Source organism: Leptosomus discolor, chromosome 3 (genome assembly GCF_034619465.1).
Source record: "Leptosomus discolor isolate bLepDis1 chromosome 3, bLepDis1.hap2, whole genome shotgun sequence".
Classification (NCBI taxonomy): Eukaryota; Metazoa; Chordata; class Aves; order Leptosomiformes; family Leptosomidae; genus Leptosomus; species Leptosomus discolor.
The window spans coordinates 52,289,919-52,316,625 of NC_141393.1; the positions used below are offsets into that span (position 1 = coordinate 52,289,919).

The 26,707-nt window shown below is 39.9% G+C and overlaps 1 protein-coding gene across 1 annotated transcript in view; it reads right to left on the reverse strand.

Annotated features, from left to right (window-relative positions):
• Positions 1 to 3,266: 3,266 nt before the first annotated feature.
• TESK2 (testis associated actin remodelling kinase 2) overlaps positions 3,267 to 26,707 on the reverse strand; it is a 75,660-nt gene continuing 52,219 nt past the window's right edge. The window contains exons 4-10 of the mRNA XM_086462218.1: positions 26,540 to 26,686; positions 15,990 to 16,072; positions 13,943 to 14,018; positions 12,216 to 12,299; positions 11,010 to 11,096; positions 7,338 to 7,473; positions 3,267 to 5,154 (exon numbers count right to left, since the gene is read on the reverse strand). Coding sequence (XP_086318344.1) covers positions 4,142 to 5,154; positions 7,338 to 7,473; positions 11,010 to 11,096; positions 12,216 to 12,299; positions 13,943 to 14,018; positions 15,990 to 16,072; positions 26,540 to 26,686 — 1,626 coding nt within the window. The 3' untranslated portion in view covers positions 3,267 to 4,141. The remainder of the gene's footprint in view (positions 5,155 to 7,337; positions 7,474 to 11,009; positions 11,097 to 12,215; positions 12,300 to 13,942; positions 14,019 to 15,989; positions 16,073 to 26,539; positions 26,687 to 26,707) is intronic.

Below are 26,707 nucleotides of genomic sequence, written 5' to 3' on the forward strand. Positions count from 1 at the left end.
TTTTTTTTGTATGTCACAAGCTGCTGCCTACTTTTCAGAGCACTATAAGGCAGAGCAGAATAAAAGTCCTTGAGTGTCACAGATTTAATAGTGTAACACTTCAGTAGGATGCAGGAGAGAAATAACCCTGAATAAGGATGATAGTTCTCCCTGTTTATAATTCAGCACTGAGTAATGGTGAATACAATCTCAAGCCAGGTAAAAATGTCATCCACAGCTTAAGTAAGCATTTGAGCCAGCTTTTACAACCTAGAGTTCCCCTCTTAATCACAAGACTCAGGCCTTGATTTTATTTTTATTTTGAAAGCAAGTTGTGAAAGTTTACAAAACCTGACCAAGAAAAAATTATGAAAATATTTAACTGGATTCATCTTTGGTTACTTCTTATTGCAGTTCCAATAAAACATACACCATTTCTATAGTTCAAAAAAAGTCAGAAGGTCAATCAACATAAAAACAAGACGTGCTTTCTTTACATATTCATAAATATCCACAATATTAGAAAAGTTTTGCAAAGATTTTCTTTCTGGCAGTGTTAACTTACTATTATACACAGGCTACAAACTTCTTCCTAAGCCTTTAATTACAAGTTGAGCTATTTACAGACTGCAAATATTAAGACGTAAAACTCCTTCATAAATACGAAAATAGATCATCTCGCAAAGATCTTTATACTTAATCAAATATCTGGCTGCCCCTCCTCCCAAAAAAAGGTTATTTGTTTTGCATAGAAATGTAGTGACATGCAATATAAACAATAGCATTAAGTGCAAACAGGAATTATTCAAGTGTCTTTAGTTGTACTGGCAAAAATACCAATGTTCTGTTACACATAACACATCAATGCCTTCCAAGTATAAGTCTGCTATAGCCCCTTGTCTGCACTGCTTTTGAGGGGCAGCAATTCACATGCATTCTCTTAGTTGCATTTTATCAACCTGCAACCACAACAAAAATAGCTTATAACAGACATTTAAATGAATTCAACATAGAAAGATTTAAAGTGAATTAAAAACGTCTTTGATCACTTCAGGGAACCTAGCAATATGTATAAAGTGTTTTAAAAGAGCAACAACTGCTCCCATAAGAAAGTCAAAAATCACGATAAAATCCAATCACAATAAAACTTTGTCACATCGCTATAAAACAAGGAGTTTGCTGACCACATGTTTGTACTTATGTTCATCAGTAGCTGTCAGAAAATGGCCCCCTGTAGAAAAGTACCCTCAGACAGAAACCTAGTAGTTACTAGGTGCAACCTAAGTTCAGCTTTACACAACCAAAGGGATGAGATGTAGTAAGTGCCAACTGCATCCAGACCCTTGGGAACACTGGGGTTTTACAAGCACTTGGCTATTCTTAAATGGCCTTTTACTCCAGTTTCATACACATGCCTCTTTTCCCAGGCAGACCAAGAATCCAGGAAAGGCCTGAGCTGCTATTCCTTGGTGTTTCTGACATCTCCACCTCAGTACAAAGAGCTAGGAAAGTTGATAGATGTGCCCTACGCATGTCAGCTGGCTGTGCTTAGGGTGGACATTGAAGAAAATAAAATTTTAGCCATGCTGCTTTATAAGAGAGTATTGAGGGCAGGGAAACATTTTAAGAGACTGTGGTGTAAGAAAACAGATGAGGTCACTGTGATGGGTGCCACAGAGGTACCCCAAGCCTGACCGCACAGGCTTTGCAGTCAAGAGTCAGAGAGGGCAACAGCCTTCATGATAAGGTGTCAGCGCTGACAACCAGGGCTAATGCAAGCCACGAGGCAGCCAGAGGTGTGCGTACACTCTCCAATGAGGCTGCAGGACGTTGTAGGATGCTGGACAGCTTCCTCACAGCCTGGTGATCCAGAGGGAAACTATGCCTTATTATTGCTTGTTTGTCTGAAGTCACACACCTAAATGCATCTCGTGACAACAGAAGCTGGTGCTGACCGTTTCCCTCCCAAAAGATTACAACTGTATAAAAGATAAAAAGAGTAAAAAAAAAAAAATTAACAAAAAAAAAAAAAGCAGGCACCAGGCAGGCAACTAGCTGGCAATTGAGTACTGCTGTTTCCCTGTCCTCAAAGGAAATTACACACACACAGTGCCAGCCATCTAAGCTGCTCTGCAGACAGGATACACAAGACCGACTACTCTACAGATCAGCACCTTCAAGAGGTGAGAGAGGTGTGTGCCAAAAGGGGGGATCTTGGTAAGGACAGGCATTTTCTTTCAGACTGCTAACAGCTGCCTAATGTGGCATGGACTGTGCCAACTAGCTCAACGACACTGTTTCTCATTTAATTCTTTGCAGCCACTGCCAAGGGGTAACTGCTGCTCAGCTTAACACATACTTCACAAGAGGAAGTCATAATTCTAACTCACAGAATAGTTACCTACACCTCTGGAAAGTTAAGCCAAGAAAGGCTTTCTCCATCCTTCCCTTGAGATAGGAAAAGAGTAGGACTAATCATGCTTCCATCAGAGACTAGCTTACATTTTCCATCCTTACAATAAAGCAGTAAGAGTGTGATAGGCTGCCTGGGTGAAATTATGGACTCCACTGCATCACCATCTGCTCAGCAGGCATGCAATGCATGTGTCAGTTATGAATGATAATGTAGGTTAAAAAAACCCCAAAAAACAAAAAAAAACAGCAAACCATGTTGTTGGGACAACGATAGTGGAAAAGGTCAGGATGTCGCACAAACATCACAGAACAAACTTTCCCATACATCGCATCCCAGAGTGGGGATCTCTGATGCTGGTTCCAGCAAGCACCGTTAAAGTTTGTGCTGCTTCTTCTTTCACATGTACCTGCTGGTGGAGGGAAGAAAAAAAGGAAAAAAAAAGCAAAAGATCATCCTATTCAGTGACAGAAGCCACTGACAGTAAAGACAACAGCTTCTTTCTGTAGAAGAAAAAAAAGTTAATTTGGGATAAGCTAATTTTCTTCAGTTTGACAATTCAAAGCCCTTCTGTGAGTCTACTGTCTATCCTCTCCAAGAGCACTTGTGTGGCTGCAACACTGCTGGCAGCTTCCCCCAAGAAGGGGATTCCTCTCCTCTATCAGTCTGGTTTTAAATAAGGAACCATCATTACTACAGTGATATCAGTAAGATGGGGTGTCATAAAAGAGAGGGAGGTGAATCTAGCTTAATGGTGTCAACTGTGATGTAGATACTGTATTTAACTAACTATTGTGCAGAAACAGCTCATGATGTCCATTCAGCTCTTCAGAGATAAGAGCCCACCCACCTCCCCAAAAGCTCAGTACAACTGGTACTTTCACTGGCAGTTTCTCCAGATGCCCAGAAATGACAGCACCTAGAATATGGCTGTCCTCTTGTGCCTTGGGTAAACCTTCCTCCACATTCGGGTTGAGGAAGAGCTGTGCAAGGAGGAGAGAGGCGCTTACTGCATCCTGCTTCCCTGCACTAATGTATTACACATCATTACCAAATCCCACAGGAAAGTGAAACACCAGGGAACAGATTCCTCTTGTTAATCACAAAGTACTTGTCATGTGACTCGGCCTGCAGATTGCCACCAGCATGAGGGGGTTTGTTTTTTGCTGCTGAAAGAAGAGCTTGTTTAATGCTGCAACAGCATTCACAGCAGCTCTGGGTCCAGAGAGCATTCCTATCTGCTGAACATAGCAGATCATCTGAACCATCTCTGTGCCTGTTTCCACAACAGAGGCTCCAACTCACGCGCACTGCTGCAGAATGTTAATGCAAAATCTGCAGTGGTTTAGAGCTGGTCAGTCAGAGAAAGAGGGAAAACCTAAGGGACACTCTTTCTAGCCAACATGGAGCTTAAGGCCTTGAAATGCTCCATGCTGGAATCCAGGTCAAACTGTTCACATGGTGCCTGCTCTGACTGCTGCCTCTTGGAAGGACTGCAGAGCCCACATGGCCATTCTGGCTGGAGAAGTTCCCCTTCCTAATGCAAATCAGGGAAGGGAATAAGCACAGTTTGAAATAAAGTTAAAATAATCAGCCTCTCCAGATGCTGTCTGCAGCTATCTGTTTGACAGCCAGTTTCTACCATCTGATGAGTCTCTTTCAAAGGTGAAGCCCAGCACTATAGAAAAACAGAGTTTAAGTGATTTGGAACAACTGTTCCCTTAAGGACATTTTCAGTTTAAGCCCTCTTCATATGTCACAAGTTGACTGTGTGCTGCCACTTGCTGAGATGTTACAGGAGTTCTGAGACAACAGGGCAGGACTGTCCCCATCCTGCTCCCTGAAGGGCCATGCTTCTCTCTTCAGCTCGGTGGAAGGACTAACACTGAACAGAGGCTTTGTAGACTCTAGCGGAGTATTTTTCAGTAGGTCATCTTCCACCTCCATCTCTTCAGAAGGGAGACAACCTGCAAACACTTGTGAGGAGCTATGTTCCTCAGAGTTCACTGAATTCTCAACCGGGAGCTTTTTGTAAGCTAGTGGCTCAGGCTGGGCCAGCACTAATGGTTGGTTACATGCTGGGTCTCCACACGTGTTCTCAGCAGGGCAAAACCCATTTTCCTCCTGGGCCACTAGCCCATCTGAACAGTCCATATCCTCTTCTTGTCCTGGTACAGGAAGAAACTCTGGCCTGTGAGGCTTCGCTTGAAAGGGGGGAATCTCCGACACACCATATTTACTGCTGCTCATGAGTTTTTGCCGGACCTCTGCACCTAGCTGGGTTGGGTCACACCTGCTGACAGTTGAAGACAGTCCCCCAAACAGGCCATATTCCTTGTGCGGCAATTCAGGAGAGAGCGGAAGTGATCTGCATCTCCTCCCAGGAAGAAGGGAAAATTCCTGCCAGTCTGTGCTATACGCCTGCCGGAACTGGGAATGGGTGGCTTTCAGGACTCCACCTGCCTCTGGAGAATGCAAGTCAAACACGAGCGAAATCACAGATTTGCTTGGCATGTCAAAGAATTTGATCTTCCCCCCCTTGAGGTCCTCCCGGGCACTGAAGGGATTAACTTTCCGGCCTAACCCTTTGTTTGGCGTATAGTAGGGGTCCTGCACATTTATCTTCCTGGAAGGCTTGCGGGAGAAGATATCCGACTGGCTGCGTGACAACCAGATATTCCGACGTGGTCGGGGTGACTTGGGTGGGATCTTATCATCCAGGGAACTCAAACGTTTTACTCCTGGTCCTTTTTCAATTGACCCTAAGTAGAAGAAGAGAAATACTCTTAGCTTAAAGGAGCTATATACCATGTCTGCTCACTCACAGAGCCTTCATGATGACAACTGTAAAGAAAAAGCTGCATTTCTGATGTTCCAAAGTATCTTCCATAAGCACGTCTGCTCGTTCCTTACAAGTTCCTGCACAAACACAAGTACACCATTCTCTTTGCCTCAGTGTATTATTGGTTTCAAACATGGAGATTTGGCAGCCCTGTTCACAGGACAGTAAGGCAGTCAAAGCTACATTTAAAATATTTTCTCCTTTCTACTCATGGCTTAGGCTAATTAAAAGTCATCTTGAAGACTTGAGGAAATGCAAATTCAGTTAATGCCATCTTACTTCCCTAGGCACTGTAACAGGACTACTTCTTTATTATTTTATGATCAAATTTGCCACCCATGTTATGGGGGATACTAATTTGGCTAGACAATATTGTCTTGAGAAAAAAAACAAAGGAAAGGAAACTATAAAAATTTGGTAGGAATAAGGAAGCCTTTCCCTCTTCTATCCAAACCCTGCATTTTAGGGCCCCTGCAACCCTCCTCGCTGCCAGTACACTGACACAGCAGAGATAGCACAGGGTGGTCTTGGAGAAAAACAATTTGCGTATTTCTAGATTTATCATCCCAGCTTCCAGCAGAGGTTGCCCAAGATCTGATGATGATATTGACCATAAAAGAGAACAAGTACAAAACATAGCTGCCAAAGGAACTGGGACTTTTTCACCCTGATGGGAAAAGAGTAAGACCAAAATAAATGCCCCTCCTGATACCATGAAGAGTTTAAATCATTCCATCCCAGCCTTCATTCAGGACATTAACCAATACAGAAACTAGAGATATATGAGAGTTTGACTTTAATGAATAGGAGTTAAAAAGTTGTACATATGCATATGTGTGTATTTATTTGTGCACATGCACACACATACATATATATATATATATAAAAATAAGAGCTTCATCACTAGAACAGGATGGGAAAATTGTAGTTGTTTAGAAAAAGATGCCAACTCCTTGAGTGGTTAGAACATGTATCTGCCACTGGCCCTCAAGGTGCCTCTGAAGAGCTATGGTAGAGCAATAACAAATGGATATAAAGAAGTGATACCTCCTTTTGATTACCATTTCCAGAATAAGCACATACAGATTAGCACTTTTCCCTCTAAATACTTCTACAGTTTAGACTGTAGTCACTCTACCTAGGAAAGGCTATGCAAGTCAAAGAACAGCATGTAACACTTCTCCAAGAAGATGCAAATCTGACATGTACTCCCAAGGGAGAATGCCAGGAAAACGAAAAAAACAAATGAAAACAATAACACAAACAAACAAACAAACCAACCAACCCTTTTCCTTTTTAACTTACACCTCTTTGAGATGCATTCCAGGTGTGGGAGAACTACCACATGCATGCACTCCATGTGGTTTGAAATACAGAACTTATTTCAATCTATAACCATATTACAGATAGATAGATATGTATATATATTGTGTATTTACTTATACACAATATAAGAAACTATTTTTACTGTACTCTAAATTTCCAGTGCCAGAAGTCTACTAACATAAAATATACCCCAGTCAGAATATGCCCCAGCCTACAAGAACTGCTTGCTCTTTGCTTCTCACACCAGGTGGCACTAGACAGCTTTAGGCAAAACCCTTCAAGGCCAGCATTCCCAGGCAGATCTGGGATTCACCTTTTCCCGTCTTTCAGAGTATTTCTAGTATCATACTCTTGCATCTTCTCTGCTCTTCCTCCTGAAGGAATTTAAGACTCTTGTGTTACATGCAACAAACACCAAAGAAATTATGAATATGGCCTAAGAATGGCAGGGACAAAGCTAAAGTTGATGGATTTTCATATATTACTAGCAACTTACAAAACCATTCCCAAATGAACTCTAAATTTCCCCTCAAGAGCTTGTAGGCAGAATCTTTTGAGGCACTTTAAGAAATCAGAGTTAGCTGGTTTTTTCCCAAAGGACACTCTGCAGTGCAAAAGAGATAGCATTGTTCCAGAATAATTTTCAGGCTTTGAGTAAAATCATTCATAAGCTGTAAATAATATCATATATAGCTGAAATCCCAGTCTTCAAAATTCAAAGCATTGTATCCTCTTGCTATTAGCCTGCAGTGATGTTCGTACAATACAGACACATACCTTTGGGTTTTCTTTCACTGTTGTCAAGGTTCAAAAACTTTCTGTCTCTCTCCGAGTCCTCATTTCTCAGGCGGTTTAAAATCTCCTCCAGTGTTTTGACAATGTCAGCAAATGAAGGACGCAACTTTGGATCCATCTGTGAATATACACAAATCAAATAAGTTCATGTGGGCTTGCCCATGCTATTCTACTCATACAGTGGACAGACTGAGGGACAATCTGAAGGAACTGAGGAAATTCAAGACCATTTAAATAAGTGTGTTGTCACTGTAAAAAACCTAAGTAAAGCAAGGGAAAAGTAGAATTCTGTCCTAGTTTATGTCTATTATACCTCTCACATTTTATTAAGAAGTTTTAAATATTCTATGAAGAGGATGCATTTTAAATTGAAAAGGTGGGAAGCTGTTAGATTCAGGGCTTGTGAGGGGGTCTTGTTTGTTTGTTTTAAACAGCTTTCATAGTTCAAGGATTTCTTTCTGGCCTCCAGTTATCAGGCAGAGACTATATATCAATGTTATTTCAAAATGTGCCTGAAGCAATAAGGATTAAACAGTGGAACTTTGCTATGTCATTCTTTAAAAGCTTGTAATTCTTCCATCATCTCTTTGTGTCTTTAATTAAAACCCACCTAAATGGCATTGCTGATTTTAAAGTTTAAAACATTGTATCTTTCCATCTGTTAACTAGCCTTACTACTCTGTCTACTGGTCTGTCTTGTGAGGAAGCAAGACTGGTTATATAATTTGACCAACTAATACAACTGGGGAAAAAAAAAAAAAAAAAAAAAAAAAATCGATCTTTGCCCATGTAAAATATCACGTTATCAGTATGTATTCAGTTTGTATTATCAGAATATATTTCTTTATTCACCCTAGTAAAAATGGATCTCTAAACAAAGTCCAATGCTAAAACTGTACTAGAGGGCAAGCAGCTTAATTTAAGTAGTAACTTAGAAGGTTTTTCATCATTTTGAACGTTGACTCTATATATATGTTACAGGTTTAACTACTGTAGGTAGCAATGTCTAATTCAGCAGCTGAAAGTTAACCTCATTACACTATTGAAAAAGATTGCACTTGACCCGATTCCTGCTTCCAGCCCTCTAAAGGCTTTTCAGAGCGGACAAGCCCAGACACATCTCACCTCTAGTACAAAGGGAACAGTGGTGCTTTGTACACAACAAACCCCGAAGACCTCCCTGGATACTGGCTTGCAGGTCCTACAGGACGGATCTTTCTGAAGAGAACTGGTGTGATCAGCAATGCCAGAACACCGTCTAGCAACACAGGGTAAAGGGCTAAAAATTCATACATATAGTAATAAAAACCAACCAACCAAATCACACTTGAAGAGCTCAAGAGCAGCAAGAAAGTTGTTCTAATGCAGCAGCTGGAATTTCCTGGCATAAGAAAACATCTTTCTCTGGTTTCCCTGTTCCACTGAAAAAGCAGGGCAGGGGCAACACCAAAGCACACACTCTGTACTCTGACAAACTTACTAATTCTGGAAGCTTAGGGAGCTGTTGCAAGCTACAGAAAGTACGAAGAGCTCTCTAGCTATTTTAATTTGTGCTAGGTAAGATCTAGGACAAAGGCAGCAATGGAAAAGTGACTCAGAGCAACATTTGCCTCTTCCATCCCTGAACAGTCCAGATTCTGCTCAAACAGAATAGAGGGTTCTTCCTCAAGGCAGCAGCTGCCCACAGCTCAGCTTATGCCGGTGAGCTTTTTGCATGATCATACACGATTACGTTTTAAGTATTCGCCCAAGTAGGTTTATAGTTGTTGGGGAGCCTTAAAGCCTTTTAGACTTCCTTGCATATACATGTTTTAAAAAAACACTTTATAACAGTAAATTAAAGAAATTTTAATCCACTACTTATACATGTCAGTTCTCACTGGTTTTCTTAGGTTGACCTAAAATTAATTTCCTGGCTGTAGTAAACCCCAGGGCTTTGCACATTAATTCAGCTAATCAGCTGAGCTACACAGTTTACTGTTAGTTGACCTATCAAATAATAAAAAGCCACATAAATGTCAGTGTCTACGAGCAAATTATCACACAGATCACCTATTACTGAAGCACAGCATGCTTAGGAAGATAGAAGAAAGCCACGTTTTTCCTTCTCCTAGGAAAGTGGTGAGTTACAGCATGCCCCACACTGAAATCAGCATATGAATGGCTTGATCACAAGACAGTAATTTCCACTTTCAGTTCAGGGAAGGGGCCTTTGTTGTACAGGAAGCAGCATTTGACAATAATCAGCTGGAGAAAATCCTTTTCTCTGAACACACCAAATTCTTACATGAGCGTAAAAGATCAGTCACTTCCCCTTTCTTCATGAGTAGTTTTACTCTGAATTTCACCTGTGCTGAAAAATTGCTTTGAATCATGCACCATGTGTTTGGATGCAGGACGATTTATGGAGTCTACAGGTGGGAGTTGAGACTTCCAAAGTCAAATGCTACCTCTAGCCAAACCCTTTAGTGCTTACGTAGTCAAAACACTTCATAAACATGAGTCAGACATATCACTGTCGCGGTGAAGCCAGCTCTGCTGTACTAAGGTGAAATCAGAGGAGTGAAGTAGCTTGTCCAGAGTAAGTTCCACAAACATTTTTAGAATTAAATTACTACCTTGTGTTAAGAGCGGTAGTCACCCCCACTTGCTCACATCCTCACCTTTATACTGCACCCCCCTTAAGCATGTGTGTTTGTACTAAAATAAAGAGAGAGCTTGGGACAAAAATAGGTATCAAGAGCATGGAGAGATAAGACTTTTCTTACACACACTCACTTGGACACAGCGCTGGTATTGGCTTCAGCGTGGCCTGCTTGTGGAGTCCCAGGCAAAGTTTTGTGCAATAAAATGTTTACAAGTTGCCTTAAGTTAAGTTGTGCAAACTAGAGATTCCCAGCTTCAGCTGAATCTGGTGGAAGCTCAGGTTTTCTTACTTCATATAAACCAGTTTACTTATACCAAGGTACTAGCAACCTCTGTTATGAGATAACCCACAAAAGAGTCTATTTCCTTGGAATTTTGACACTGAGGAGCCACAAAGGTATCCAGCACTAACTATCACAAATCTACTTGAATAATTGGCAGAAAATTCACTCCATATAGTGCCTTGCCTATAGCCTTACTGATACTAAACCATTTGGGTCCAAGTTCGTTTTTTTGGAACACAGGCTGGGGATTTGGATGTTTATTCCACTTTCCAAAAGGCAGCATATAGAAACTGTAGAATAGTTTAGTGCCTGTTCTTGATTTGTTTGTCCTCTCGGTTTGTGAGAACAACTCAGAATTTGCAGCTCAGTAAGTCTATACACAATAACAGCTAGATTTTGTCAGCCCGAGGGCCAGCCAGCGTCAATAGCATACAATTGGTTATGAACAGCCTGCAAGAAGCTGTTCAGTGTGCCAGATCTGTTTGTTCGGCATAACAGAACACAGAATTGCAAAAACACAAGATAGACCTTTTTTGCAAGGGGAAGGGAAGGGTTATAAAAACTGCAAGGGGCTTTCTGGGTTATCAGAATGCACACTGCTTTTATAGTCTCTTTTATAGGCTCTTCAAGTCTCTTCTATAAATGCTTTAAGCTCTATCTTCAAAAGCCACAGGGATTTAGAGAACTCCAGTTTAGGCGTCTCCCCTTCAAGTAAGATACTCACATTACAGCAGTTGAAGGCCAGCTGGAGGAAGTCAGGGGGACAGTCTCCCACCATGTGCTGGAAGGCATCATAATCTAATCCAAAATTCTGTACAAACAAAAACACAGCATAGAGATGAGGTCTGCTATCTGGCTCAAAGCATCTTCTCTTCAGGGTGTCCCTACATGGAGTTATCAGGAATAACCATGAATACCGTCTCTCAGCAGCCACATACAGAGGATTTTGAGAAAACTTCATGCACATTCCGAACTACAGCATTCCCAATTGGGTTTACTTGATACAAGATACCTGTAAGAGAATGAGCTGACTTTGAAGCCCATTCTTCTTCCTGGACTCAACTGCAATCCATTGCACTTGAAATGTTGCCCGTGTGGATCTGGAAGCAATATCTTATACTATGCTGTTTCACCGTGGTGACTTGTACAGTGTAAATTAATGGCCTGCTATAAAACCAGAGGCTTCGCTATGACGAAAACGTATCAATTAAAATGATTACTTTTTTCAGTGGATGGCAGACTGGCAATACAAATTACCCAGTTTCTTAAATGCACTTCTATAAAATCTGAAGGGCAGAGAAACAAAAGGGTATCTTATTTACTGAAGTTCAAGACCTATGCAATTTTGCATTTTCAGAACCAGAGAGGAATAGACAATTTGGAAGATCCCCCATAGAGGGCCAAAAGCAGCCCGGCAGATGGGACTCAACCAACAGGCAACCAAAGAAAGTAAGAAGTATCTTGTTTGATTCGTTGATTCTAGCTCAGATCCACAGTGCTTAGCACAGTCTATGCAAAAATAAGGGTGAGCTTAGTTTAGCTGCTGCTGACATAGCTCCTGCTCCTTTCACAAGGAGGGGCTGCTTAGTGGGTGCAGTGTGCCAAAAGTGCTCTGTTCTGAATCTGGCAAGAAGTCTACATGAGCTATCACTCTATAAAAGGAAGGTCACTGCAATGCTCTCAATGTTCTGACAGTTAGGGGCAGAAAGGATTTCCCACGAGGACTGCAGCTGGACAAAGTCTCTGTGAAAGTGTCTTCAATGGAGCTTCTTACAATAACAGCACAGAAGTACAAAAACCTTTTACAGGCTATTTTTAATGTAACACGCATTCATCGTATCTTTGGCAGCAGTGTCAGAAGTTCTAAAGGCCAACCGTTATCATGGCATACTTACCACCTCCCACCAATGTTATAAATGCAACCACTTACCTCTGTGCGAGGGAGATAGTCTGGATCTGCCTGTATTCTTGCTATAATCTCACACAGAATTATACCATAGGAGAACACATCCGCCTGAGAAAGAAAAAATAAATAGCCACACGGTTCAGCTATGAATACTCAGCATTCTTATCTGCCACTGAGTTTCTCCTTACTCCAAATGATTATTGTGAAACAACTAAACCAACACCACAGCCTTACACTAAGCAGCTGCATTATAGCTAACATTTTCCACGTGAAGAAACACATGCTCACCGTAAAGCATTCTTGTTGCACAAATAGCAATAACAACTTTAAAACTCTTTCAAGAAAAAAAAAGAAAAAAACACCAACGCATTCTTAATTCATTAGCATAAAAAAAAATTTAAAAAATAATCCTTCAAAAATAAAACTTCACCATAAAGAACGGTGAAGTTGCATTCAATATCTTACAGATGGGAGTAATTAAAAACATAGCCAAAACATGACACGCCTATATATCACTGTGGTGGTTAGAAAGACAGGTTTAGCATACACATGATCACAGTTCATCCAGGACATAAATGCTGTCTTAAAGAAAAATTACATTTTTCTCTTCTCACAGTTCAGTACCTCTGGGGAAAACAGTTTTTCTCCCAGAGCTTGAGACATCTAGTAACACTGTATACCAGCATCTATTTCCATGACATTTAGTAATCACTCATCTGACTACCCCCAGAGCTGCACAGTTTCTCAGATTTCCACCCACCTGAATTTATCTCATAATAAAATTTAGGAAAACATGGAATACAAGTCTACAGAGCAGAAGCCAGCATCCTGCATCTCTGACATATCAGGCAGGCTTATATGTCACCTTTCATGCTGATGAAGTATGAGAGCTGCTTCCTCTTTAGTCCTGCGTGCCCTAGGGTTACTGAAGAATGTGGCACCATAGATTTGGGTACTTTATTATTAATTCAGGTCACTTTGAACTCTTAAAAAAAGCTTTGAAATGGTAATTATTACATTCATTACTGAGGTAGCTACTGCTTTCCTGCAAGTTAAAAGTACCACCAATTAAACAGATTATTGACTACCAGCTATATAAAGGTAAATGATGTGGGCTTTATCACAGAAAAGCTGCACTTGCAGGGCTGAAGTAGACTATGTTACACATGGGAGAAAAAATCCTGTATAAAGAAGAGCTGGATTGAAAATACTATTTCTAAAATCCAGTGTGACCTGATCCTCCTCTGAAACATTTCCCAATGCCACAAACAGGAAAACTTAGAAATACCTTTGGAGAACATTTTTATCCCGGTATCTTACCTCGAGAAATGTTGATTTTTTTTTTTTTTAAATGAAAATAATTGTACAAGTTTACATACAGACCTTTTACTTCTACCCAGATTTCACTAATGTATGGTCAGTGAAGTGACCTCACTGCATTCCTCATGAGACTTGTTTAAATTAAATTGTATTACGTCAACAAGCCATTACCATATTTCTGCATGTGGGGTGTTTCAGAATGGAAATAGCATAAGTGAGCCATGCTAAAAGCAAATCTATTTCTGTATAAGAATCCACACCATGAATTAAAAATATTAGGTCTTCAACTCACACTCTCCCTTAGTCTGAATGACCTACTGAACACAGAAATGTCACAAATGAAAATAACAATAATTTTAATATTATGGAAATTCTATATCTTGCATACAGCTATCGAAAAGAAACATCTGACATTTATATCCTGTACCTACCTTTTCATTGTAAGGTTCATCTCTGAGAACTTCTGGTGCCATCCAGAAGGGTGAACCCACCACTGGTAACTTCTCACTATACAGATATGGGATAGATGGGGGGAAAGGGGGGAGGGGCGTCGGGGGAGAGAGTGAAGAACCATTAATTAAATGCTCAGGCATTGCTACTAACTTTCCATAACAACAGGTATCTGCAGAAACTTTCACCAGAGGGAAGTTGATACAAATGGGTTCCAAATCATAATGTATTTTACACTGGTTTCCTACTGGAGTCACTGGAACATTCAATAGCAGGAGGAGAAGGTGAAAGAGTAAGAAAGCTTCAATCAACTAGTCATATTTTATTTCCAGTTTCTAAGTGCCTGGACACCTTTTTTTTAAAAAAAAAAAAAATTCTTTTATTTTAAGGTCACAACTGTTCAATAATTTTGATTTCCAAACTCTTGGCAGAGTTGCCTCCTTCATCTATACATAGAAAGGCTTGTGGACATCAGTTTTGGGCTAGATGTCAAGTTCTCCATTCATGCAGCAAGACTGCAGGTATCCATCCCTACACGTATACCGATAAGCAGCTCGAAGTATTCAGCAAGGCCTACTTGCAAACTGTATTTTAAAAAAAAGTCAAGATTGACCAGATGAATCCTTTAATAGGGAAAAAGTAATCAGAATAGAGCCGATTTGAAAAATTTGCCAAGTTTCCATATGGCTGAATACTGAGGCCTTAAGAAAGGCCTCCAGCTTGCCACTCAACTGACCTTGAAGGACAACCTATCAAACAAAAAGGGCCTCTGAAGGCCTCAAAATAGCATGGCTTGCCAGCCAGAAAATTTGAAACAACAAAACTGCATTTGAAAATGGAGGTAAGACTAGATCAAACCAAAATGGTGGCTGTTTTATGTGGTTCATTTTAGTATCAAGCTGCGTTAACTTTAGCTATTACTGTACTTCAGCGCATCACAAAACTGGGTATTAAGTTAAGGCATCTGTAGTGCCTTCCTGATTTTGTGATGGGTTCATATGAATACAGCTGAAGCTTTCAGCACCTTAAAGGGCAGAGATTCCACATGAGCTGTACTTATAAGTAGTTTGGAAATTTAGATGTTCGCTTTGTTACGCTTTTAGATCAATATTTCCTCAGTATCAATGCAAGCCTTCAGACCTCCCAAGATAGTTTTAGGACATGTGCAGTTTAAAAAACAGTGCATAGCTGAGATCAGCTTTTATTGGTTTCTTTCCAGTCAAAACTGCTGGAAGGCTTTTATTTAATTTACACAGAAGCACACTCTGAAGAAAATCTAACAGTACATTTCACAGTCAGAATACTCTGAAATAACGCAAGTCAATATACAGACAGAACAATGAAATCCTTGTCCTTGATCTCCCAAACAAAGGGATGACAAAAGGACTACATTCAATTGTGACAATAGCTTGTGACAGTCACCTGTGCATTCCTCAAATGAGTAAGGACTGTAATTTCACCCTAAGGAGAGCAAAACAGTGAGCTACTGTTAGACAGTAATTTTAATATCTCTTTATTATAAACCTGGATCTTAACAACTAACCCAGAGGTGAACAGAATAATACTGGAATGCCACTAAATATTGTTTATGAAAACGGAAAGAAGCAGCTAATTAAAGTTGTTTGGAATCAACAGAGGACGTTTATTACAAAATCATCCCAATCCAGAATGCTGGACAGTATTTCTTTTTAAACATTTTTTTTTGTTGTGGGGCTGTTTTTTGGGGGGTTTTTTAAACCAAAATTCCCAAGTACCTGCTTAGAAGATCTACTGAAAAGCTTGAGTAAATCCCTCTATTCACTGGAGCATTTTTGAAGAATAAATGTCACCACTAAATCTATCAAAATGGACAGTAGTTAAGGCTGGAACATTTTGGTCATCCAGCCTATAGTTCTAGGCTGAAGACTGAGGATATTTTTTGCAAATTTTGTATCAGAATGCAATAATGGCCTTAGGGATCAAGCTCATTAGAGCTTCTGACCTGCAATCACACTGCAACTCTTGCTGTATTTTGATTAGTTCACTTACCTGTGATCAGGAATTTTCTCTGCTAAACCAAAGTCTCCCACTATTGCTGAGTATCCAGTCTCGTCATGTTTTATTAAGCAGTTCTAGGGAAAAAAAACCAAAAACAACAAAAAAAAAAACAACAAACCCACAAAACCAAAACCAACAGAAGAGTTATTGTCTGGGCATGAAACCCATATATAATTTGTTTTATTTATTGTTGATCTGGAATAAGTCTACAAAATATTGTTTGGAAGACATTCATCTATGGGAAGCTTTTGTCTGAAAGCAACCCCCCTTTTCCCCTACCCTCCCCCCTGCACAGTCACATGTCTGTCAAACTTAAGATGCTGCGAATTGCCTTACACTTAGTTAATAATCCACTTAAAAACTTGCTGAGAAAGCAGGCAGCCACAGGCAGCAAATACCCAGCTCGGTTCTAGCAAAAATTAAGATGATTTAGCTCCCTTACTGCTCAAGTATGCAACACATGCCATTCACTATGACACCTTAAATTTTGTCTTTACAATTTCCCTGTACCTGACCAGAACACAAGATCGGAGCAGACTCTAAATGCCTTTGTATATTTTGCTACATTAACTACTGAAAAGGAACTCACTGCTTTGCAGTAGATTTTCATCAGAAAATACAAGATGTGACAAGGTTATAGGTGCTTTTAAAGTCTCAAATAAAACTCTTTATTGTACAGTACATCATAAAACATGATTTAAGGGAAAAATCTAATATGGAAAAGATGTCAATCTTTTCCTTTCAGATGTGCCCTCCATTGTCAGGAGGGAGGGCAATATAAGGACGCCCACAGGTAATTCTGGTCTGGCAGCATCACATCACATGCAGGGCATTATCAATTCATTTTTGTTATTTATTTACAACCCTGAGAAATACGCTTTGACCATTCCACTACCACATCTTTTCCCTTCTCACCGAATGAATCGATACCTGATTTCCCTAAGTTTTCTTCTGTCCTGCAATAGATGGATTGCAATTCATTCCCTTACCACATGCCCTGCTCTGTATCCTTCTGCAGACACTACAATAGCAGTGACAGGCAGCAAAACCACTGCCGACTCCTACAGAGTGGTACCCTGCATTAATTAGCTAAACAGCAGGAAACACTTTCTAGCTTTATTGTGCTTGGACGTACAAAAGCCCCTCGCTGACCCCAAAGCATTAGCTCGTCTGTATGTATAATCCAACTACCAAGAAAAGTGAGTCCCTTGTCTAAAAGATCAAGTTCAGGTCATCACTGTTTACATTATTCAGAGATGATTGTGGCTCAGGCCATGAAGTGAGTTTTCTTCCTGACAATTAAAAGGTTAAGCAAGCCACTCCAGCGACCATGTAAAGAAAACGCACACCAGCCTCTTGGAACACATGCCGGGCTCCTGAGATGCAAAGTTTTATTTGCTTAACGTGACTCAAATATAGTAAGTACAGTTAGCTTGGGGATTCATAAACATGTACCAAGTTAAATTGACCATGCTTACCCAAAGAGTAGCAAAGCTTCTCAGTTACGGGCTTTGTTATCTTTTATCAAAGAGCACATTCATTCAGCTTGCCTCTGTTTAAACATTTGGTCACTGTAAGTGGACTTAAGACTGAGAAGGATAAAACTTTTCTGAAAAATCTTACTCAAATGATTCAGACAAGAGGAATTGCATTGTGTACTGCACAGAAACAAGTCCATGAGGACAGCAGAGACTTTGCAGTGTACAAGAATGCTGATACTATTTTATGCAGCAAAACAGCAGGTTGTTTTCTGCCATAGATTTCTCAGAAATTAAAGGTGACCTGTCATTTGACTTTTTTTTTTTAAAAAAAAAAACCCTCTATGATTCATAAAAGAACTAGTTTTTAAATCTAGATTTCCTTCTTGCCCTACCTTTAACTGTTTACATTTTGTTCATTTCGAGTAACAAGACTGCAATAGTTCATTTTACATTCTGGCTTTTGTGGATTAGGGTTATTTTCCAATAAGCCCTGATCTCCAAAATATCAGGGGAACATTTAAATCCAGACTGATTTCAATTAAAAATCTGTAGAAACGTTCCTACTGATTTTAAAATCTGCAGTAATTTACAGGGCTGGTTTGATACCAAACGGAGGCTCAAATGCAACATGATTCTCACGCAAATTTTCCTTTGGCTTCTTACCAGTATACAATCACACCCTAATAAACACCAGTATATCACCAACTGAGGACGAACAGTCTTACCCCACACCAAGCCCCAGGCAGTCTCAGCTCTCAGGTAAGCACTGAACTATTATAAGAGTAAATTACTCCTAGATAAATCATAAATTAAAGCAATAGTGCATCCAATCTAGCTGCCAGATAATACTACCTGACAGCTCTGAGCACCTTCCCAGATGAGCAGGAGTTGCCTGCAGCAAAGCTAGGCTCCCTTTCAGCGCAGGTGTTTCGAGAAACCCATCAGAGCAGACACCCCACCATTGTGGGGTCCAGAGGACCTGCAGAAGAGGCCAGTACACCATGACAAAGCAACGGGGGAAAGCCTAGGGCAACATCTGCGCTATAAAGTACTGATCAATTGTTCTGCTGTGGTGGGCTGCACAATGCTAAATGACATAAAGAAGGAAGCTAAACTATTCTCTCTCATTAGTGGAAACCTGTCTTTTGTCTGCTTATGAAAAAGTGCTGAGTGTGAATTTCAATTCATTAGGATATGTATTTCAGTATAAGAGTGAATTTTTTTATTCACATTTAAATCAGCCCACGGACAGGTGACATGCATCAGACAAAGAAATGCCAGTGTCACTACAAATGCTCACTGTGGTGAAATTAAACTGATTTAATTCAACTGGTGCAAATTTCTACGTAGCCAAGCACCAATTTCCTGGAACCCAGAAAGGATAGAAGCCTATTCCTACCGAAATCAGTAGTAAACCCCTTCTACCAATGCTAGTGTGGTCAGATGTCACCTTTCAAGCCTGTACTACTCTTTCAGGACAAAGTTTTGCAGATGGTGAAGCTTCATTCTGTGCTGAGATTGTCCAAGTGTTCAAGGCCAACCCTCAGCACCACCATAGTCCTCCTCCACCCTTCCCACCCTAGCAAAGCCATTACACAACATTGCACCAAATCCACAGTAGAGATCATTTAGTTACCTGATTTAAGATGCGATTCTTAAAAAGCTGACTTAACACAGCCCACAGCAACTGGTAGTTTGTATGCACTCAACGAAAGACATTTCTAAGCATTCACATTCTACTGCCAAGATAAATCAGGATCAAAAAAGGGACAAAGCTTCATCAGAGACTAAAAGGTTGAAAAGAACTTTCAAATTTAAGCTAGAGGTGCTATCTTAGTAGGAAAAGTACAACAGAGCATACTGCACTGTTTCTTCTGACAAAATGATACTTCTCAGTTTCTACCAAAAAGAAAGTATGTGTATCAGTTTGGTACAAAGAAGTTTCATTAATGGATTTTGGTACAGACACACAAGAGTTCGAACCCCTCTCTAGTGCAAACAGCCTCTCAAGAACTGCCTATGAGATGAAATGCCAAGCAGCTTTACAACACAGGCTTTAAGAAAACACTTTTGACTTACTATTGCACTATTTGGATATGCTACAAGGCAGTAAAACACGATGACTGTCCCAAGCTTTCTTTGGACCTCAACAGACAGGGATGTTCTCTCCTTTGGCAGCTCACACACTTAAAGAGGGAGTATTTTACTTCAGTTGGGTTCTGAAGAGGTTTTTTCCTCCAAAATGGGGACCCCATCAGTCCTTCCTGAGGCAGTTTCATAATAGAAGCAAGGAGCTCTGTCCATGAGCCCTAAAGAGTTAACAGAGCTGTTTATGCAGAGACAGATGTGAAAGAACATAAAGCCCCCTTTGTGTGTTACAGGAGCTTAACATCTGCTTTGCACAGCATAATCCTACTAAGACAAATGCAATATTCTACTCTCCCTTTTACAAAAACAAAAATGGAAATAGACTCAAGAGTTTCAGAGTTCAAAATAAGTTGCTTAGATTAAGAAACCCCATTGTTTTATTTTACAATATGACATACAAACTAAACTCCTCAGAGATTTTATTGCACTCCAGAAAATACAAGAACACTACTGCAGTGTCATTTGCAATGCTCTGATGACTGTTACCGAATTAAAATACTTAAAGGCCAATTGAGATGTATCAGCTGTTTTTAAAGCGCTATCCCCTAGCAGAAACACCATTGACAATTAAATGTACAACAGCAAGTTTACAATACTAGATGCATTTTTGAAACTAAAAACCATTATGTTTAAGGGACAGGCTCCATTTGGGTCGCAAAGTACAAGTAAAAGTTTAGCATTGCAACTAGCATTAGAAATAATCATCTCTAACAGCTAATTTTCCCAGTGCTAGCTCTCCCCTGCAGTGCAAAATATTCAGATGAATGCTTGCTCTAGCACAAAGGGGACCTTACAACTGCAGCAACAAGTATGAGACTCATCAGACAAAGGTTCTGTTCACTGCTTGGGTTTTATTTTGTTTTATTTTGTGTTAAGCAAGCAAACAGCATACAATGTAGGAAGTCAGGGTATGTCACTTTCAAGCCCAAAGGCAGTGAATTTGTGTTACATCAGATAATCCACAGTAACTGCTTACATGCATGATTCTGTCCCACAGTAACTGAGATGACTACTCTCTCAATGAAAGAAAGGTGAGCCATTACACATTTTCTGTGAAGTGAAAGCAGATGTTGGCAGGAATACACACACATACGCATGTGTATATAGATATATATCTATATATATCTATATATATCTATATACACACACACGCCTAAAGATTAGAATTTCTTCAGAGATTTTATCATCAGTGGAGCTCACAATGCTCTCTACAACTGCTCACAACCTACTATTGACTACAAGACCTTGTTCTCAATTGTACATAATTCTGCAAAACTAAAAGACATTTGTTTGTGGGTTTGCCTGTTTGTTTTAAATCAAGAGCTTTGGTAGTGGGCTTTTGAGGAGGGGGGTGTTCAACTAATACAGCTCAGCTGCTTGGGAGAACAAACTTAAGAGTATGTGTTCCAAGCAAATTTTGAAATAATGAAAATAAAAAATCCTTAAAAATATTAGATTCTGGTATTGTACCAGACTTAGCATCTTTTCAACTTGAAACGTGAGAAGACCTTTGTGTGAGATGCACCTTTTGCCACCCCTGCAAAAAGTAGACTGGAACAGGACATACGCTACGTGGGGAATTTGGAAGAATGAATAAGGTGACAAGACAGAACAGGAGTCCAAGCTACAGGCTGTTGGGGACCAAGACCAGAATTTTGAGCTAGGCTCTTGAGACAGGGGAAAAAACTGTGAAGACTATTGCAAGGATATAAGAACTGCAGGCATAGCAAACAGGTGGTGGTGGTGGGGAAACAGATCTAACCTGGAGCAGCAGAACAGGGAGCATGCTAGAAATGTCTAAACATACTAAAGACCAGAATGCAGAAAGATGGCTTGGATAAAGCATCAAGCAGGAGCAACAGGAAGAGGGTAACCGCAGTCAGCCAGACAAGGAGATTGAACAATAAGGTTGGGAGGCAGGAACTGGGAGAGAAAAGAAGAGTAAAAGCCTTTGAACAAGGATGAAAAGCCTGACCGGAGGCTGGCATTGTACACTGGCAGAAAGGACTAGTCACAGAGTAGATATGATCACTCTGGGAAAAATGGGCAGACTCCTAGATGTTTGCTTCTCACTGCCAAGGAGTCTCTCTTGTTCCTCGCTCTATTCCTGCTCTGCAGCAAAAACACACAATGTGTATTAATAATACTAATTAACAGCAGCAATAAATGCTAACTAAAAATACTTCATATATTAGTTACTGTATTAACTAAAGCAGCAGTCACCTCTGCCATGCATCCCAACCTTCTAACCCTGAAAGTGAAGTGCATAATGCCATTATTTTTTTCCTTTTTTTTTTTTTTTTAAATTGGTAGGAAGTTGCACATAACACACACTACATAAAAAATTAATACTGCACAAAAGATGGGATGTAAAACTTCCTGTGACAACTTTCATTCTTCTTCTCCTTACGCATACGCATTAAGGTAAAAATCCTTAATTACATAATCACACAGTTTTCCACCTGGCACCCATGTCTTTTAGTGCGCTCAATGGATTCACACTGACAGTGAGTTGGGGCTGTACACAAAACACTGGGACCACTATTTTCAGGATTCTGGCCACTCTTGCCACAGAAACGGTACCGTGAAAGAAAGGCTGGGAAGAGATGAAAAAGAAAGCATGGGCTGGAAATGAAGGCCTTCTGTCTTGTGGTTAAGACTATTGCAATGTTGCCCCAAGATCTGGATTTTGGCCTTCCTAAGCATCACAGGAGGATTCAGTGATAAGGAAGCTAGTTTAACAATATATTTCAGAGATTGTTGCTAATCTTGTGCTTCCTCTGCCTCCAGGGGTCAAACCTGACTATTTTATAAATGCCATAACACTTCCAACTGCCTCTGAGGTCAGTGAGCATATTGCCTTGAATTTGAACATGTGTAAAATGCCAAATACACCAAACAAAGTCTTAAAACACATATCCAATATTCATGCTTTTAATCTGTTCTGATAAGGCTGAGTTTATTCATCTCTCTCATCTCAGAGATACTGTAAGCATAAGTTCACTGATATTAGGGCAGTCACTGGTGTAAGCTGCCATGGAAATCAACCGTGCTTCCAGAGCAAGGTTTGAATGCAACGCAAATACAGTGTAAACAAGGTGTTGAAGGAACTCTTTTTGTAGAAGTCCTTCGTTTTGAGGGGCAAGGTACAAAAGGATTTTGCTATATTCTTTTTGCAGACTGGACACTTCTTCCCTGTGCCTTCCCGAACACTGTTATTTTAATTGTAGGTAACAACAGACAGACTGTTGCAAAAAAAAGTTAGATTAAGAAAAACTTTATCACAATCTGCTGGCTCCTATTGAAACACTTCCAATGTTTCACATTATGATTTCTGTTTTAATGACTGCATCTTCTATGACTGAGACTTTCAGAGTTAAAATTCATATTCAGAACTCCTTGAGAATCACTGAAAGATGAAGAAAATCCTCATGATTCCAGGATGCAAATCCTCCTTGTGCACATTACAACGAGCCCCAAATAAAAACTGATTCACAGGGCTTGCAGTGATACAGATAGGGGACAGGGAATGAGCCAATGAGGCTGGTTGTCATAACCCATCTATGGCTTAATCTCTGCGTAAATCTCTTTACAACAAATGAAAAGTGAGGACATCGCATTTATTGGCTTGCAAAATGTACAAGTCGCCTGCCCACACACCTACTATCTACAGGCTGGAAACAACCAATCTGACCGCTCTTACCTTCCGACAGATTCAAGTTAGGCTGTTGCTGTTGATCAGGGCAGACCAGCCCGATCAGCTACAGCAGCCAAAGCCCAGAGCGCAACAACTGAGCTGCTCACAACATGGGTAAGTACCAGCTGTCTGGGAAACACAGGGTCTTCTAACAAGCCCTGCCTCTCTCTTTGACAGAAGGGCAGTGGGAAGGGCACCAGCGGGCTGACATGCCCTGCAGACTGCCATATCGACTATAATGACCTACATCTACTCTTCTCCATCGTTCTTCCCTCTGGCTTTCTGCAGCATCAGTGCTGTTCTGCTACTCTCCACATGATGCAATTAGGAAGGGAGATCACCCTGCTGTATACTAATTGTCAAAACCACTTATTTTTCAATCTTAGATTGGCCAGGGACAGGAACTTTTCCTGTTCTTTAATGCTACTGTCAGAGCAAGTCAACGCTCCTGCCATAACTGACACAGAATAAACTTTATGTATTCACACCACCTGCTCCAGGAAGCTGCAGGAATTAGAGGTTTGTCAGAAACAGAAGAAGAAAGGCAGAAGTACGGGTCCAAATTTATTTTAAACCCAAATAGTTTTTACAGTAGAATTCATATTAGAGGGCAATTTGCAGTGGGCTATTGTGATAAGTGTAATGGGTAAGGCATGCAGACATTCCTGCAAAGAAAGTCTACATTTCATTCTGTTCATAGTTCAGTCAAGGCCAGCAAGTTGCCTAGAAAAACACCTCACTCACCCATCCTGCAAACTCAGTGTTTGTTCTGAGTTTTGCAGACATCAAAATCCTTGTCTTTGCCTTCATTTGATTAACAAAGCCATCCCGTCAATTACTGAAGTTTACCAAAGAAAGGACAATATAGAACAGTATTGAATCTGCCCTTGTTCGATCTGGATCACCAGTTCTTTCCCAAGGAAAGAGCACATCACATCTTCCTTCAGCTTGCTCATTAGTTACTAGCAAAAATGAAGATGACTCATCCCACCACCAGTACAAACCTGGTAAAATACAAGGCATCTCCTCAAGCAGTACTCAAAAGCCATGGTCTAAGAGCTGAAAATTCTAGTTACAGGTTTTTGCTATAGTTATTATCCTTAATTTTTTTTTCACTTTGGAACAAAGCGATTTCTTTAAAATTTAGCCAGCCAACAGGACAAACATTTGCCCAATAGATTTAATTTTAAAGTGTGTATCACCAATGCAATAATACACACAATAAAATTCACAAGTGCCTGGACGTTTAAGGCCAGGTGTTTCATCTACTTCCCTTCCCAAACAGAACAAACAAGCGCATACATCCCCTCAAAAAAATTTTTAAATATTAAGTTTTAAAAAACAAAAAACAACCCAAAACCTCCAAGAAACTGGAAAATACAGAATATAGCTGATGAATTAAAACTTTTATCCTGACAGCTTCCAATGTGACCCACACAGATAATATACCTTTAGTGCTAAGAGCCATCTAAATATAGCATAACTGGTAGTAAATTCTTAGGGTTTGGTTTGGTGTTTATTTCTTTTTAAATAATCCTTACTATTTCCTGTGGCCACCGATGAGTTTGCTGTTGCAGTGAAATTGCGCACTACTCCAAGAGGGTGCATTTTCTAAACAATCAACATTCAACAACAGGTTACATTGAAGCATTGGTAGAGCAGCTTCGGAGAATGACATACAATTATGCAAAGCTTTGAACAAAGGCATTCACAGAGGTCTCAGGAAATGTCTTTTCATATGACTACCCATCACAGTATGTGTTACGATAAATGCTGCAGGCACAGAGTTCTCGTTATTTACTGTGGTTCCTTGAAGTAACTCTACTTCCCCACTCTTAAATGTACTAAAATACATCCTGAATGGAAAAAAAAAAAAAAGGGGGGGGGAACAACACTAAGTTATCTTTTCAGTTATTTCACTCCATGATGATCAAAATTGAGTTTTCTGAGTTTATCATGTCAAAGCGACATGACTCCAAGTCTGGACATTTTTCATAAATTTTATATTCTTCCTGGTAGAATTCAGCACCTTTCACTTGAAAGGACACCCAAGGAAGTATTTTAGGACTTCACTGAAATAATTCTTTCACCTACCAGTTGAACTATTTTTTTTCCCCTTGGCTAAATGCACACTCTTCATCTGTTTAACACTGCACTGAGGTGGCTTTAAAAAAAAACCCTAAAACTGGATGGAGGACAGTAGTCACTTGCATTTGCAAACACACTGTGCTGTGTTTTTATTTTTAAAACCTGTTTCTAATCTTAAAAAATAGTTCCTTTTAGGCTAAGACAACATTCTTCTGGGTGCTTTTGATTGACATGACATTATGAAGTCTTCTCAAGAACAGTTTTGGAGTACTTTCATGTTGCAAGTCCCCAGTGAGCTTAAACTAGCTCATTAGTTCCAGACAACAGGACAGACAGGACAGCAAAGCCCTCAGCACCAGATGGCAAGACCCAGTGTGAGGGAGCTTAGTTCACAGAGCTTAGTGCTCCTATGTCAATATTTCTAGCTGAGCTTGAATTAGCTAGCTACTTCAGCCAACTAAATTCATACAAGTTGTCACCAAAGCAGTTAAAAAAAAAATACAACATTAAAAAAAAAGAAAATCTATGTCCATTGAAAACTCTGCCACTGAAATATCATTCTGGAGGAAATTTGAAAATTTTAGGTAAACTATTTTGATCTTACTTTAGAAATTAAATATAAACCAGGATGTGGACAACATTAATGCTAATTTAGTAATGAAAGGTCACTCTTCCTACTGAAGAAGATTTGTGAAATACATGGGGAAACAAAAACAACAAGGAGATTTTAAAGTGCTTTTGTAATAATCTCCTCAATTTGGGCTCTTTATATGATTGACCTGTTCCAAATGTTAGATTGTTATGCTTAATTATCCAGGGATTTAAATACTTTACTGAACCATAATTCAGAACTAAGAAACTCTGCAGCTGCTTTCTGAGAAATCCTAATCTGAACTCATTTAAGGAATGACCTTCCTTCAGGATAGTTATTTCTCCAGTTCCCACACAAACTATCAACATGTTTTGACAAAAGTTTTAATCCTATAAACTGTATTTCAATTTGTTTCTCAAAATGTCTCAGATCACACCTTACATAATACCAGTTTTCTGCTGGGAGGACACAAAAGAACCAAAGAACCAGTTATAGTACCTTCATTAAAAAGTTTCCTTAATTTTATAAACGGTACCTTGGATGTAAGGTCTCGGTGGAAAATGCCTTTATAGTGAAGATAACTGATTCCCATAGAAATGTCATACGCCAGTTTCACCCTCACTGTCCAGGGCAGATGCTGGTTACTGTCTAACAGCTGTTCCAGGTTACCATAGTTGATGTACTGAAAAGACAAAGCAATGTT